At 33.3% G+C, this 14,947-nt stretch overlaps 1 protein-coding gene and 1 pseudogene across 2 annotated transcripts; both read right to left on the bottom strand.

The window, feature by feature from the left end:
- Window positions 1-1,345: 1,345 nt before the first annotated feature.
- Window positions 1,346-5,463, bottom strand: LOC141672577 (transcription factor BHLH089). 2 transcript variants are annotated; one of them, XM_074479212.1, is made up of 6 exons: window positions 5,052-5,463; window positions 4,161-4,358; window positions 3,106-3,171; window positions 2,775-2,843; window positions 2,633-2,704; window positions 1,346-1,915 (listed from the first exon to the last, which is right to left on the bottom strand). In XM_074479212.1, the coding sequence occupies exons 1-6, from the start codon at window positions 5,244-5,246 to the stop codon at window positions 1,784-1,786; spliced, it is 732 nt and encodes a 243-aa protein (XP_074335313.1). In that variant the 5' UTR covers window positions 5,247-5,463; the 3' UTR covers window positions 1,346-1,783. The 2 variants fall into 2 exon arrangements, with proteins under 2 accessions (XP_074335313.1, XP_074335322.1); XM_074479221.1 differs by having other exon boundaries at window positions 1,346-1,912; window positions 5,052-5,461.
- Window positions 5,464-7,143: 1,680 nt separating this feature from the next.
- On the bottom strand, window positions 7,144-9,321 carry LOC141712601 (flotillin-like protein 2; annotated as a pseudogene).
- Window positions 9,322-14,947: the final 5,626 nt, after the last annotated feature.

Consider the following 14,947-nt stretch of genomic DNA (forward strand, 5'->3'; position numbering starts at 1 on the left):
CCTCCTGCGACTGTTCCTTCGAAGAGCTTGAAAATGCATTTCGTGTAACTCCTCAATAGCCTCAACAGCACGAGCTCCAAGGGGTGGATCAATCCAAACAAAGTACGCACAAGATTGCTGCCCACATTCGCGAAACCTCCGACCCGCGTTCACACCAAACCAACGAGTTTTAACCATACTCATTCGATCACAATCACAAGCGAGATCCAAAATGTCTTCTGTAGCTGCCATATTTCTGTTTGGGTGGGATGTAATTTGGAAATTAGGTTTAGACTGATGAAGGAGATACATACAGTGAAATATTTATATGCATATACCCAATCTGACCGTTGAGACTTGAGTTTACTGAAATACCCTCACGGCATTAATAAGATTTAACGGATTGCATTCATCCGTAACGAAAATAGAAATGTAATATTTCAGTTGGTTGTTTTTGAACCGTAATATTGCAAGTGGTGTCTTCACCATAGTGCGACTACACAAAATGCACTTTACTCTTTGTTTTTTAAAGTTCCTATAACTTACAAGTTCTTTTACCTTCTTTTAGCTTCTCTTGTTGTGGAGGCAGGTAGGTAGATACTAGCCTAGTTATTATCACATCCACCTTGTATTGTAATATGTTGTATATCTCCATTGTATGTTTCTCTAATATATCTGATTGTTGGAAATGGAAGATTATCACCACCTCCATCCTTTTGAAACTCTCTAGCTTATATGTGGTTCCTACTTCCTATAATAGATAGCTTAAAATATTAAAGAAAACATTTCAGATATACCAGAGATCCACACTTGTCTTCTCTAAAGCCTTTACAGTTTCATGCTACTTGTATCATTCTATGAATGAGAGTAGTCCTTCCTACTCAAATCGCAACCAGTTACATAAATTTTTGTCTGCAAGAACCTTCACTATTCATTGTACCACTAGATCCTGCTATTAATTATTGAATGTAATCTCATTGTAATTAGGCATGGTGTATCGGTTCAAAATCTTCTTCAAACGTACCTGTCTGGAATTTCTGGACGCCTTTCAGGTCAGTAAATTTGCACTTCTTGGAGCCTTTAGGTCTACAGGTTTCTAATGCTCTTCTATTCAGATTTGAATTATTTTTAATATTGTTGACAGGGCACGATTCCCTCCTCTTCTTTCCCCTTTTAACAGAAGAAAAGAGTCGCGTAGTCTGTTTGATATATTCTCAGTGTAATCATGCATCGTTCATATCTTTTTGCTAGCCCTAGTATTACTCATTTAGATTCTTATCCAACTCATGATTGTTCACGATAACAAGACCTAATTAAAATTCGAATTTTCTGCTGTGTGCCCATGGGCACACAATAAGAAGGTATGTGTAAAAATTTGATTGATTTTTCAATCATAAATGTCTTTAAAATTTTAAGACTAAGCAAACACATTCGCCAATATTGAGCAACAACCAAATAGAAATACACAGCAACATCCGGATAGGAGGATCCTTATTCTGTAGTAAACTAATATACTGAATCTTACTGAAGTTACAAACAATCAGTTACTTATTTTGGCCAATGTCAAATAATATGCAATCGATACCAATATAATACTCAATACAGAACACAATTGCTTACTGTAGGTTCATCTTCTAAGGTAGTTGGCGGTGCTTAGTTCTGATATTCAGCAGTCCCCAATGCAGATCAACTTTTTTCAGTGTAGATAATGGGAATAGGGCTCCAGATGCTATATGTATATTCTGTAACACTTTTAGGAGTGGCCCTTGGTTCTCTTATTATCAATTTGACGAGGATAATGAGATTAGACTGATCTATCGAAATTGCCACCAATTTGCATATGCAACCATTCCGGCGACGAACCTCTACTTAGTTCCCTTGGAGCTTGTGAAACAAATGCCACACCAGCCATATCAAATGCTTGTTGACCAAACTGCTAAACAAATTGACTTAGTAAGGAAACTTACAGCACCACAGATTAACATCTTAGGTCCTTATAACACCCTGGCTTAAGATTAAAATGTATTGAACAATACAGGCTAAATCCCAGAACTCTTCCAAATTTGCTCCACGGATAGTAAATGTTAATTATGTTATCAAAAAAAGTTATTACATATGGGACTAACATAAGGTACCACCAATGAATATCTTAGGTTCTATAATTTTGGCTCAACATTAACATAAATGAAACAGTACGGACTCCTTATTTTTCTGTCCCTGAAATATAATTTCACCTTTTCCAGGCTTCATTGTTTATTATTGTATAAACAGGCATATTCTGAAAGCTAGAAGGCTCCTAAGATATCCTTCTCTCTTGTTTCAATTGTGCGATATGCAATGTCCAAAATGCCAGAGATATTTCAAATTATTATTTATGTACTGGAAGAGTAACTAAAAGATACAACTACGAAGTGTCGACTAATATTCGAGATTGATTTAACTAGCTAATACGACCAAATAAATTACTATTAACCAAGAGCGACTTTTCAGAAAGAGAGGCTGCTTTTTTGGTGTTTTGCAAAATGAAGAAGCCTTAAGGATGAAACAACATAGTGTCAAGGATGGAGGCAAGCAGATTAATATTAAAAGAAACATCAAAGTCAAGAAAGATCACACAATTGGTTTTTCCACGGATGGTGAGACATTAACTTACATCTTTTGAAGGAAATCCTTCAATGCTAGGACCGGTTCTTGAATTAACAGCTTCAAGCTTCATTGAAAGAAACTGCAACACAAATTAACCATTTAAGGTTCACATCCTATTTAACTCTCGCAAGTTAGTAAAAGATACATACCTCCACTTGCCGTTGCAGTGATTGGATATAATTAATTATCTCATCAAGTACCAATGATTTGCCGATAACCTGAACCCAAAATTAAAGCTCTTTAAATAAGTGTATTTGTTGTGTTAATAAACTGTGCACAGGGACATACAGCTAAAATTTGAGCAACATGATTTTATAGCAAGTTCAGTTAGTCATTCATCCAACTACCACGGCTATTTTAAAATCAATTTTTCAATTTAAATACTAAAGTATGTATCATGAACACTTGTAATTTGCTGCTTAAATAGGCAAAGAGTGCAAGCGCAATAAATTTATAGATAAAGAGCAATTAAATGCTTACCTTGTTACACCCAGGGACTAAATCTTGCAGAATTTTCATCCTCTCACTTATCTTCTCCCTTCTTGCCTAATCATAAAAGAATGTGCAGTCAGCAAAAAATTCAAGGTGCGGCACATTACTGATAACCTCAAAATTTATTCCATTCTCAATTGGAAATTCATTATTCTATGATTGGAAACAGGCCCAAAGTGCAAAAGACTGAAAGAGTAACAACGTAAATGTTCATCACGTAAATATTTCCCATGACACTAATATACGAAACGATCATTTTACGAGCTACTTACTAATTGTAAATCAGAAAGATTAATGTCACAATGAAGTTTATATCTATACCATAAGCAACCTAAGTTTGGTCATCCCAAGCCAAGTCAAACAGGCTCATGAAACCTAATCTTATCCCTGTCAATATGTTTAGATATTTATTGAAGTTCTGACAAGTCTTCACAGATACCATTTTCACTATATCGTTTTTCGCGTCAAAATTCAGCCACTTATGCTTATCACAATTCTAAATCAATCAAGCTAACTTTTTATACATTTCTACTAAATACTTGGACGTGTGTGTGTGTGTGTGTGTGTGTGTGTGTGTGTGTGTGTGAGAGAGAGAGAGAGAGAGAGCATTCACCTATATGGCTACTTTATTGGACATGCAAATCACACTACAATGTTAATCTGAGTATAATAGCATGCAATGACTCCATATAATTCAGAATATTGCATCCGCCGATCTATGACTCTATATCATTCTGAATACATTATTTATTAATTAATATATATTTCAGAACTAATTTATGTCATATAAAATAATTTTAAAAAGTTGCGCCTAGTAGAGCTCATGGAAAGGCAAATTGAGCTCAACTTTTTAACAGCACCTAGGGCTTGGAAAATTTTGGGTTGTTTAAAAAACAAGATTCCCATTTTACAAATAAATACTTTATTAAATGTCTTATATAGAAAAATATGACCCATGTTATCAAAGTTAAAATCTTTGTTAATAAAACTGAATATTCAGGACAAAAAAATAAAAACAAGTTGAGGAGATGGGGGGAAATTACTCTTTCTGCTAGACTGTGACTATCCGTAGCTTGCCCCCTTCTTGCTCGTACATGTATATAATCTTGTTTAGGTGGCTCAGTTGGCTTTACACTTTGCTCACTTTGCTTCCCTGCGGACTTTACTTCCATCTCAACTTTAGACTCTGGATTATCATCTCTAGATCCAGATGCTTTAATACGCTTACTATCACTATCACTCTGCTCATTTTATACCAGCATAAAACACACAGAGTCGGTAAAAAATTCATCACACACTGCCCAATTTTCAATTATATCTACACACATGATCAGTCTAAATTTCATATATACGCAGTATTACACACATTTAACACTGCTCGGTTAATCACCAAAACGTACATACAAATTACCACAACATTTTTCATATATATCCGCATATACAGCACCTCAAATTTACTGGAAAAATCGTCAAAAAACAACTAAAAGCCACTACACAAAACAAATCATAGGTTATAACTTATAACTGTACTGCACCAAAATATGAACACATATATTCCGCACATGTTTCACACAAACGCCAGCTCACTCGTATAATACGTCAAAATTACTGTAACATTAATCAAAACAACAAACAATCAAAAGATAAACAAATTCACTGTATCTTACAGCTCAACTAATGACCAAAAACACACATATAACATATCTAATTTACCATAAAATTAAGTCAATAACAAAATTACTGTAGCTTATAGCTCAAACAATCACCAATACTTTACACACACGCATATAACACCTAAATTTACCGCAACATTCATCAATACAACAGGTGCAATAGCTCATATAAATCAAATTAAACGCAACATTTATCGAAAAACAAACAATTAAAGCTAAATAACAAATTGACTGTAAATTATAACAGTACTGAATATATACTTTGACATTGGGAGCAGTGCTAGTGGACACGTCATCACTTCTTCGTTTTTTGTCTGCTCTCTGATCCACAGTTATCGGGTCATCCTCTCGGGTCGGATTATCCATAAACTGTCCGAACTGAAACGGCCAGATCTCCGTTAAGTTATACGGCGTCGCATTGTCTGACCTGAACGCACTTATTGCCGGCGGATCCATTTCTATTAGGTATTTAAGTAAATAGCATTTGAAAATGTAAGGAGAGAGAGAGAGAGATGGGGAGAGATGGAGAGAGATGAAGTGTAAGTATAGATAGGGGGCAGGGAGAGCAGAAGGGGAGGGGGGTGAGTGTGTGTGATCTCCTTGGACAGTGGGGAGGTGTTTGGGTTTACACTCGCGTTATTTACACACTATTGCTCTCTCCCCATATTCATTGGGGCTTGAGTCTTTTTTATGGTTTTTTTATTTTAATGCGACTTGCCTAATCTCATTTTTAGAAAAATTAATATCCAGAGATGATAAGGAGTATACAAAATTATCATATTGATAAATTTTGTATTTATATAATAAGGGTCGCACTCCATTGAGAACCTTTTTTTGGTGAGATATGAGATTTCATCACAGCCGTCCATGTGAGCAAATAAATGCAGTACAAATTTGGTGGTTTTTTTGTAAATAAATCAAAAATTAGTGACAGTTTCTAACATTTACATTTAAAACAGCGCGCCTATAGACACACTTGAACACACGCATTTACTGCCTAACAAACTGATACACAAATACACACACCATTAACGGCATCTTTCACTAAATCTCTCTCTCTCACTCTCTCCCCTCTTCTCTTTGTTAAATCATCGACGATGCACTCCGAATAAAGGTAAGAATCGACACATTTTAAGTGATTTTCTGATTTTCCTTCAAGTTTAATAGTCTAATTCGGTACTTATACTCTTTATTTTCAGAAATCGACCCGTTTCTAAGTAATTTTTAGAAAATTATGGATGAATTTCCTGGAGGTATGTAAAAATTAACTTTAACTTGTTTTTTTATTATTAAACTTGTTTCTCAATATGCATGTTGATATTTTTTATTTTTAAAGTAGAGTACTTATTTTTGTTGATTTTTTGTGATATTGTCACTCTTATGATGATTATCCCTATTTATTGATGCTTTTTTTCCAGATTTATTGGTGATTTTATTATTTAGAATTACAAATATTATTTAAGAGTAATGCCTTGATTTTTTGTTTGACTGGCACTTGTATGATGATTAGATCTTATTATAGATTATTTTTTGCTTATAATATAGGCTTACACAGTGTTGTTTGTGGAGATTTAGTAATGATTTTGTTAGTATATGATTACGCAGGAGATTATTAGATTAATGTTGTGATTTTTTGTTGTATTGACAGTCATATAATCAGGTTTGTGGTGATTTAGGATGTTTAAAAAAATTAGGATGTTTCTTATTAAACTTTTGTTTTGTTTTGTGGAGCAGCTGTAATAGGGCTTATTTAACAAAGAATTAGGAATAGATTTTTGCAGATAGTGTTATGAGTCCTGAGAGTTGTGAGTCTTCAAATTGGATTCCAGAGAAGCTGTATTATGTTTAGTTTGGTATTTAAAAACACTTTCTGTTCTATTTTTCGCATGTATTATGATGAATTCTTGTGTAATTTCTAGTATGGATCATGTATGTGTCGTAGGATTAAAGTGAATATAAAGGACATCTTCGTTTTCTGATTCTTGCTCTTATGTACTTAAACCGATAATTGTAGCCGCTTTAACCTTTTATAGCATTTCTAAAAATACAGATTTATATGGTTAATTTACATTTTGCATTTAACATGAACTTTGAATGTGCTCTGTATTTTACGGGTCGAGATCAGCTTCTTTGTTTGCAATGTCACCTCTGTAGCACATCATATGGTCTTGGCTGAACTGTCTGATTTGGTTTTAATATTTGTTATGGACCAAATTCATTGGCTAATTTTAAATTAATGTGGTGATTTTTTGTTGTATATGATTACTCAGAAGATTTTTAGATTAATGTGGTGATTTTTTGTTGTATTGACAGTCATATAATCAGGTTTGTGGTGATTTAGTATTGTTGTAATTTATTCTTGTGGTGATTTACTGATAATTTTGTTAGTATGAGTAGTTACGGTTTTAAGAATGATGTGGTGACTATGCAGATGACTTTTAGAATAATATTTTTCATGAACCGTTTTAAACAAAGGTGGCAACATCTTAAACTCTTCCCCAATTCCTTTTATACTATTCTCATCTCCTCTATTTTCTCCATTAGACCAAATGCTAATCTTAGGCTGCAATCCTCTCACTGCTTCGCTGTTAACCTTTGCGATTTCTTGGTACATTCCCCCATTAATCATCAAGTAATCTCTTAATTCACTGTAATTGCCTCCCACGGCTTTCAAAAGTATGCTTACATATGTGCCTTGTGCTTGTGATAGCGCGACTAGTCCTTGGGCTTCCTTTTTTTTGCAAAAGTTCGGAGGTGTAAAAGGTAGGAAACGACGTTAATTGTTAGATTAACAAAGTGATTATGTGCGAAGTAGTTAAATTTTCTACGATTTTAGGCTCTTAAAATTAGGGTGTTATGACAAGGGGTTAATATGTATGTCATGCAAGTTTTTAAAAGTTCAATATTGATCACCTTGGTTTCATATTCAACGCTAACCTTGCTCAAGAACTCAGCCTTGAGCTTCTCCGTCTGAGTCAATGCATTCATTATCTCCACCTCTTTCTGCAAATCTGCCTCCCGTAGTGCCATTGCCTTCTTTACCTCCACCTCAGCCACATGTGCGTCTTTCGCCCACCCTGGCTTCCTCTTCGCCAGCTACTTCAGCCTCCCTCTAATTCTCAAAAACCTTCACCTCTGCCTTTACTTTTATCTCCTCCTTCCTCCCCTGCCCCTGCCTTTGTGTCAAAATAATCTTCATCTCTGCATCAATTTTGACATGGTTTGGGAGCTTGCCAATAATACCATGAACAAGCTCTTTGACATGGTTTGAGAGCTTGTCATGGGGAGAAATGAGCTTGGCATACTTCAAAAGGTTGTCATTGTCGAGGCGCGGGCCAATGGTGAAGACAGCAGGGAGGATCCATGCTTTTTTAAGCACCTTGATAATGTTATCAGAGGTGGTGATTTATTGATGTTATGATTAGGATTTTGGTGATTTAGTAATGATTTTGTTAGTATGAGTAGTTATGACTTTTAGAATGAGGTGGTGATTATGCAGATGATTTTTTGTTATTCTTACAATTATGTAATGATTAGTTCTGATTATTGATAATCTTTTGTTTTACATATAGGCTTAGAATTACGCAAAAATATTTTTATGTATCTTTTTTGGATATATTGAGACTTATATGATGCTTGGATTATGATATTTGCAGGTAGTATAAGACGGAGCGCACGCCTTATACTACATAAACTACGCAGACCAGTTGCTGGCCCAATTCACATTAATTTGGAAGAAGCCGAAGTTGAAATTATTGATGCGGGAGGCAATAATGTAGAAGATAATATAGTTGTAGAACAAGAGATAGAAAATGATGTTGATAAGGTGATTAGCAATATACAAACTGATGAACCAGCAAGAGGTATTTCCTTATTTCTTCTTGTATAAAATTATTTTCTTATAAATTCATCCATTATATTAGTACTTGTCTTCTATTACGGTGGTTTGATGTTTGGCAGTATAAGTGTCATAAGTTTGAAGAGTTTAGTGATATTTTTTGATATTAAAAGTGGAGTGTGGTTTATTCCGTCGTGTTACTTAATTTTGTTGCAGAACCTGAAATAGAAAATGATGCTGAGCAGATGATTATCAATATACAAACAGATGTTCCAGCAGGAGGTATTTGCTTCTTTAATTTATAAAATCATCCTCTAATGTTTTGTTATAATATTAGTGATAAACTGCTGAATTGCCTTAAAATATTGCTTTCTGCAGGGGAAGTTGTTGTTTATAATTCGGATGATGATTTTATAAATCCAGCACCGTGGTCGAAAAAGAAAAATGAAGCCTGTGAATAAAAAAAAAGTCAACAAAAGACTTGCAGTTAAGGTAAAATCATATATTCTATTGGGTATTAACCAGTTAACTAATTGTCTAATTTTGTAGGGGGGAAATGATGAAAAGCAAAGAAAAAACAAAGAGGAAATTGCGGGAATGATAAAGAAAAAAAGAAGCTAAGAATCATAGATGAGGTATATAAATCACCTTAGATTTGCAGAGATTATTTAATAGTAAAAAACATTTCACCATTGAATTTATACTTCATATTTTGTTTAAGAAACTGATGAAGACGTTCCCGGACAACAAAAAATTGTAAACAACGAAGCAGAAATGAAGGGAAAGATGAGAATTCTGAAAAAGGTAATTTGTAGCATTTAAAATTTTAGGAGTGAGTTACAGGTGCTATCTGTGTTGCGCTATGTAGCTTGTTAGCTTACCCACCTCACTGTACTTTGTTGTTCTTGGGGTCTTCATATTTTTGAGAGAGAAGTGATTATTTAAGAGACTTATGGTGAGATTTTACATGAATGAAACTGTGAAAGTGTTGTGTTTATAGGTAGGCTAGTACATGAGTGTAAGACTACTCCTTTGGTACCATGTGTACATCTGTTTTAGATACGAGACATTAAAAAAATGAAATGATACAAGAAAAATGAAGAAATGTGAATAAAGTGACGGAAATATTTAATATTTTTTATATAAAATTAGTGTAGAGAAAAATAGTTGTGAATATAAATGAGTGTAATTAATTTTATATTATAATTTTTTTACAAATTTGATAAATTTTAAAATATATAAAATCGGATGAAAAAAGTATTAATATGTTTAATACTTGTAAATGTATTTCAAGGGGAATGTAAAAGGGAAACCTGAAAGAAGAATAGCGAAAGGAAAAATTGAGCAAAGAACTGAGATTGCAAAGAAGGTACAATCAGTATCCATTTTGAGAACCTTTTTAATTGAATACACATTAAAATCAGCACTATATATTACAACATGTAGAAACGTAACTTTTTACGTTGTGCAGGATGATGACATTGCAAAAATTCGCAACTCCCCTAGGTTGCTGACTAACATGATATATGCACTGTCAGATGAACAACAACAATGGGTTAGAGATGTCGGTTTTGAGAGTCTCTTAAATTTTGAGTTGGTGGAAATCCCCCAGAGGCTAGCTTATAAGGTTCTTGAAGCATTTGATGACAGAAGTTGCACATTAATACTGAAAAGGGGGGATATAGAAATCACTGAGCAAGCTGTGCACGATGTAATTGGACTGCCATGTAGAGGAGCAGAAATTGAGTTTGGGAACGATGAAATGATTAGTGAAAGAATTGATAATTGGAGATCGCGGTTCCCGGTCACTGAAGGCCAGAGTTTGGTAAAAGCTTGTGAAGTGGTTGATCGCATTAAACAAACAGGGGAGGTCAACGAAATTTTTAAGATGAACTTTCTGGTGGTGATGACAAACGTGTTGATACGATCAAACACTAATAATTTTGTGAGCCAAACGATTCTGTCTTTCAAAGATAACCTTGACAAATGCACCAATTATAACTGGGCAGCATATTTGATAAAAAGTTTAGTGATCACAAAAAAAGGTGGCTGCGGACTTCTTCATTATTCTATACCAGACCAATGATTGTTTTGCTCGTAAGTTCTGTTTATATGTAAGTAGATAGAATTTGAACTTTTACAAAAATTATTTGACCACTTGTTCATTTTTGACAGATAATGTACGTTGATCGAGTATGTTTTCAAGGCAAAAAACTTGTCCTAAGACTTTATCCAGCTTTTAGAGGATGGACAAAAGAGAAATTGAAGGAAAGGGAAGTGATGGAAGCTGAAGACAATGCATTTGGTTCTGGAGTAATTTTGAATTTGGCAACAATAGAAGAATTGGAAGAAAATGAGAGATTATTTTGGAAGGTAAGTACAGTACACACATTTGTGTATTATCCAATGTAATTTGTTTCTAACAATTTTTTTTGCATGTTTAGAGAAAAGCTTATACAGAAAATGAGGAAGAAGTTCCTAAAATGAAAACGAAGATACAGGATTCAATAATAGACAGAACATAAATGACAAGCCAAATGAGATATATTCATGCATTTAATTCTTTTTTTTAATTGATCATCACAATGTCACCGAAAACCACCACAAACACACTTAACTACCATAAGACAGATAATTAACCATATAGGTTTATATATGGCTAACTTTTAACATCTTCGTTTAGGAAAATGGTATTTCAGAAATTGAGACGCGAGTGGCCCAAATGGGAAAAGACGATGTAGAAGATGTTAATGGACAGAACGAAGCACATGAGGTATATCAGTTCATTTTTTTTATTTAAATACTATCATAGCATTGTCAAACTAACCACCACACACAATAGATTTCACCATATATAACAATGTAATTTGTTCTTCAGGAGTGGTGGAACACACTTAGTATGAAGGCAACTTTATTGATAGAGGCAAATATGGAACTAATTGAAGCCAAGAGTCAATATGAATCTGAATTGGAAAAAGCAAAACAATTGCATCCAAATGACGAGAAAATTGATGAAATCGAGATGAATATTAAATGCTTGTTCAAAGCAAATAAATGGATGGATAGTGAGAGTTATGAAGATGATTTTCATAAAAATGACAACATTCCAATATTTTCAAGTTAAGAAGAGCAAGCTCCCATTGATACTTTTACTGGAGTTGAAAAAGGTGAATTACCACCAGATCATGATGACTATCCGGAGATTATAGATTGGTTAAAATCTCCCGAAGGGATGTTGGAGATTGAAAAAGATTATGAAGATCAATTTTGTCCGTCATTCTCTCTTGGAATAAATCAAGTCTGCAAAGAAGTGATGGAAGAACATGGAAGCGATATTGAAAACAAAAACCCAATGCCACCAAAAGAACTGGACAAAAAGACAAAAGGAGAGATCAAGGTGGGACCAGCTTTCCGGTCACCATACATACAGAGAAATATTGACATCAATTCAAGTTACTCTAGGCAAGAAATTGCCGTCTACAGGTGGATGATTGATGAAAATATGGATGACACATAAGTCTCTACAAATCACTACCTGTATTATAATAATCACCTATTGTATTACACTAATCACTTACACAAAATTAGCTAAAGCACCACATGTTAGACATTAATCACCTAAAATAACAACACTAATCACTTACACAAAATTTATTTTAATTATGTAACGATGCAATTAATGACAATGACAAATCCGACTGTTATGATGTTAACCGGCATCTCTTAAACGGTAGTGTTTAACAGTTAGTACATCGAGTCTCCTGATATTCTTCAATGAAATAATATCTTAATGGCACCTAACTAGTATAATCAGTAGTATATTCAAATCCTAGCTCTTAAAAGTGGTCGTTATTAAATTCCACTAAATAAATGGTTCATACTAGTTGCATGTCAATTTTAGGTGACATTGAGTGACTCTTACGCTCAGGAGCCCATCTTAATACTGCTAATTGCTGTATTAAACAGTCTTTTTAACTTATTAAAATTCTTCTTTTCTGCCACAATTTTCCTCCTTGTCTGCTAAGTTAAAAGTATTTTATCTTAATCTCCAAGATTTCACAACTAATTTACTTAGAAGTGCACCACAGAGGTGTCTCACCTAATTATCAATTCATCAGTGCCACACCAGGACATGGAATTACTTTTAGTTTATAAATGATTACTTTTAGTAGGCGGAGATTATATTTTCTTGCTCATTATTTTCACTGAAAAAAATATATGTCCTAGTTAATAATGAGATATATTATTAAGTAAAGCACTACATGTTAGACATTAATCACCTACTGGAATACACTAATCACTTACACAAAATTAACTAAAGCACCACATGTTAGACATTAATCACCTAAAAGAACAACATTAATCATTTTATTATTTACAGAGCGAAAGTTTTTGTCTCTGGGGATTACACATGTTTCGCAGAAGTGCTCAAGACACTAAAGCCAAAAGAAAAGTTATCATGTGATGTTATCGATATATGGTCAATTTTGATGAATGCTAGAGAAAATTATAAATCCACAGAATCATTTTTTTCACCAATGCGTCTCTATATGGATATTGGTCTTTCGGTAAGCATTTGTGTATTATTGTTATTTTCTTGAGAGCTTCTGTGATAATTATATTAATGTATTAACTTGATAATCTCAAAAATATCCAGATTGCACCTTTGGATGAAACAAAGACTAGAGAAGCACAATATGAACTTTTTAAAAATGATATGAAGCATTATTTTGAAAGATACCCAAGCAGAAGGATAGAAAATGCTGATTTGGTATGTCTCTGATGCATAAAAATATATTCTTTACTTTGGAACTTTTATTTTGGAACTACAGACTTAACTGTTTAACACAAAAAAATATGCAGATATTTTTCCCGGTGCTTGCATATGAACACATGTACTTGATCAACTTCAATTTAAAGAAACCAGCATTTGAAGTAATTGACAATATTAGGCGAGGGAGAACTGCTTCAAAGCAGTATGGTCAAAAGCCTAAAATGTTGGTAAGTTGAAGTCAAACTAGATTGTTATTTAAATCAGTTTTCTCAGCACTACGATGAATTTTAAATCCACATAAGTTTACATACACCTTATAAAATTCAATACCAGATTCCAAACTTTCAAACACTTTGTTCACAAACGGTTTCGCATCATCTTCAACAGAAAAAGGAACATAATACTTATGTCCACCGGGACTAACAGAAAAACCAGAATCAACTTCTCCGTTTTCATTACCTTCAATACTATGACTAATGTCAGAAGTATTATCAACAAAACTGACCGCTGCAATAAATAATGTACAAACATATTAAAATCACCAATAATCTACATAATAATCAAGACTAATAATCTAAACTTAAAGGTAAGACATATAAAATCACCGATATAAGGATAAAATCAATGAACAATTGTAAAATTTAAATCTTGTTAAAAAATTATTAAATTTTAAAAATAAAATAACATAATCACTTATCATATACAATAGAACAGAATCCTAAGTCTAAAACACAAAAAAGCACCGATGTAAATGAAAAATCACTAAATTATAACAATTTAAAAACAAATATCAGAAAATCAATGTATCAACATGAAAAATAACATAATCACAACTAATAATCACCAAAAACTATAAAAAAAAACAGAAAATCACTAAGATTTTTAGAAATCAGATAATGAGAAGATAGATACAACTACGGAAGGTAGTTGCATCAAAACATCAATATGAAGTGAAAGCAGAAGCTTCGATTTACCTTGATTTGAGCTAATCTTCAATAAATCCTCAGAAATCATGACTAAAGCATAAAACCGGCGAATCGAAACTGAAAACGATGATATCGGCGTTAAAAATTTTCGATGAATATCAGTTTAATCGAAAGTTTGATGGAGCTCAGTGATCAATGATGAAGTTAGGGAGAGAGAAGGAGGAAATGAGAGAGAAAAAAACGGTTAGGCAGAGTTAGTGAGCTTAATCTTTGTCTAATAATAGTTAATGTATAATAATATATATTTAATAATAGGATGGCTGAGATTTAAGGATTGCACTAAATTTGAATGGCTGAGATCTGATCTCATATCTCATATTAAAAAGAGTTCTCATTTGAGCAAAAGCCTATATAATAATATAGACATACGCATATTCATACATATGTAAATATATATATATATATATATAATAAAAAAAATCAGTATATATTTGTATAGTCCACTCAATTCTTAACCCAGTGTAAAAATTCAGTGATTGATCATGATCGGCGGGTATCGTGTTAATTGACAAGATGAAGATTAATCAAAATTATTTATCGATTTTTAAAAAATATTATT

This window comes from Apium graveolens, chromosome 1 (assembly GCF_009905375.1).
Source record: "Apium graveolens cultivar Ventura chromosome 1, ASM990537v1, whole genome shotgun sequence".
NCBI classification, from domain to species: Eukaryota; Viridiplantae; Streptophyta; class Magnoliopsida; order Apiales; family Apiaceae; genus Apium; species Apium graveolens.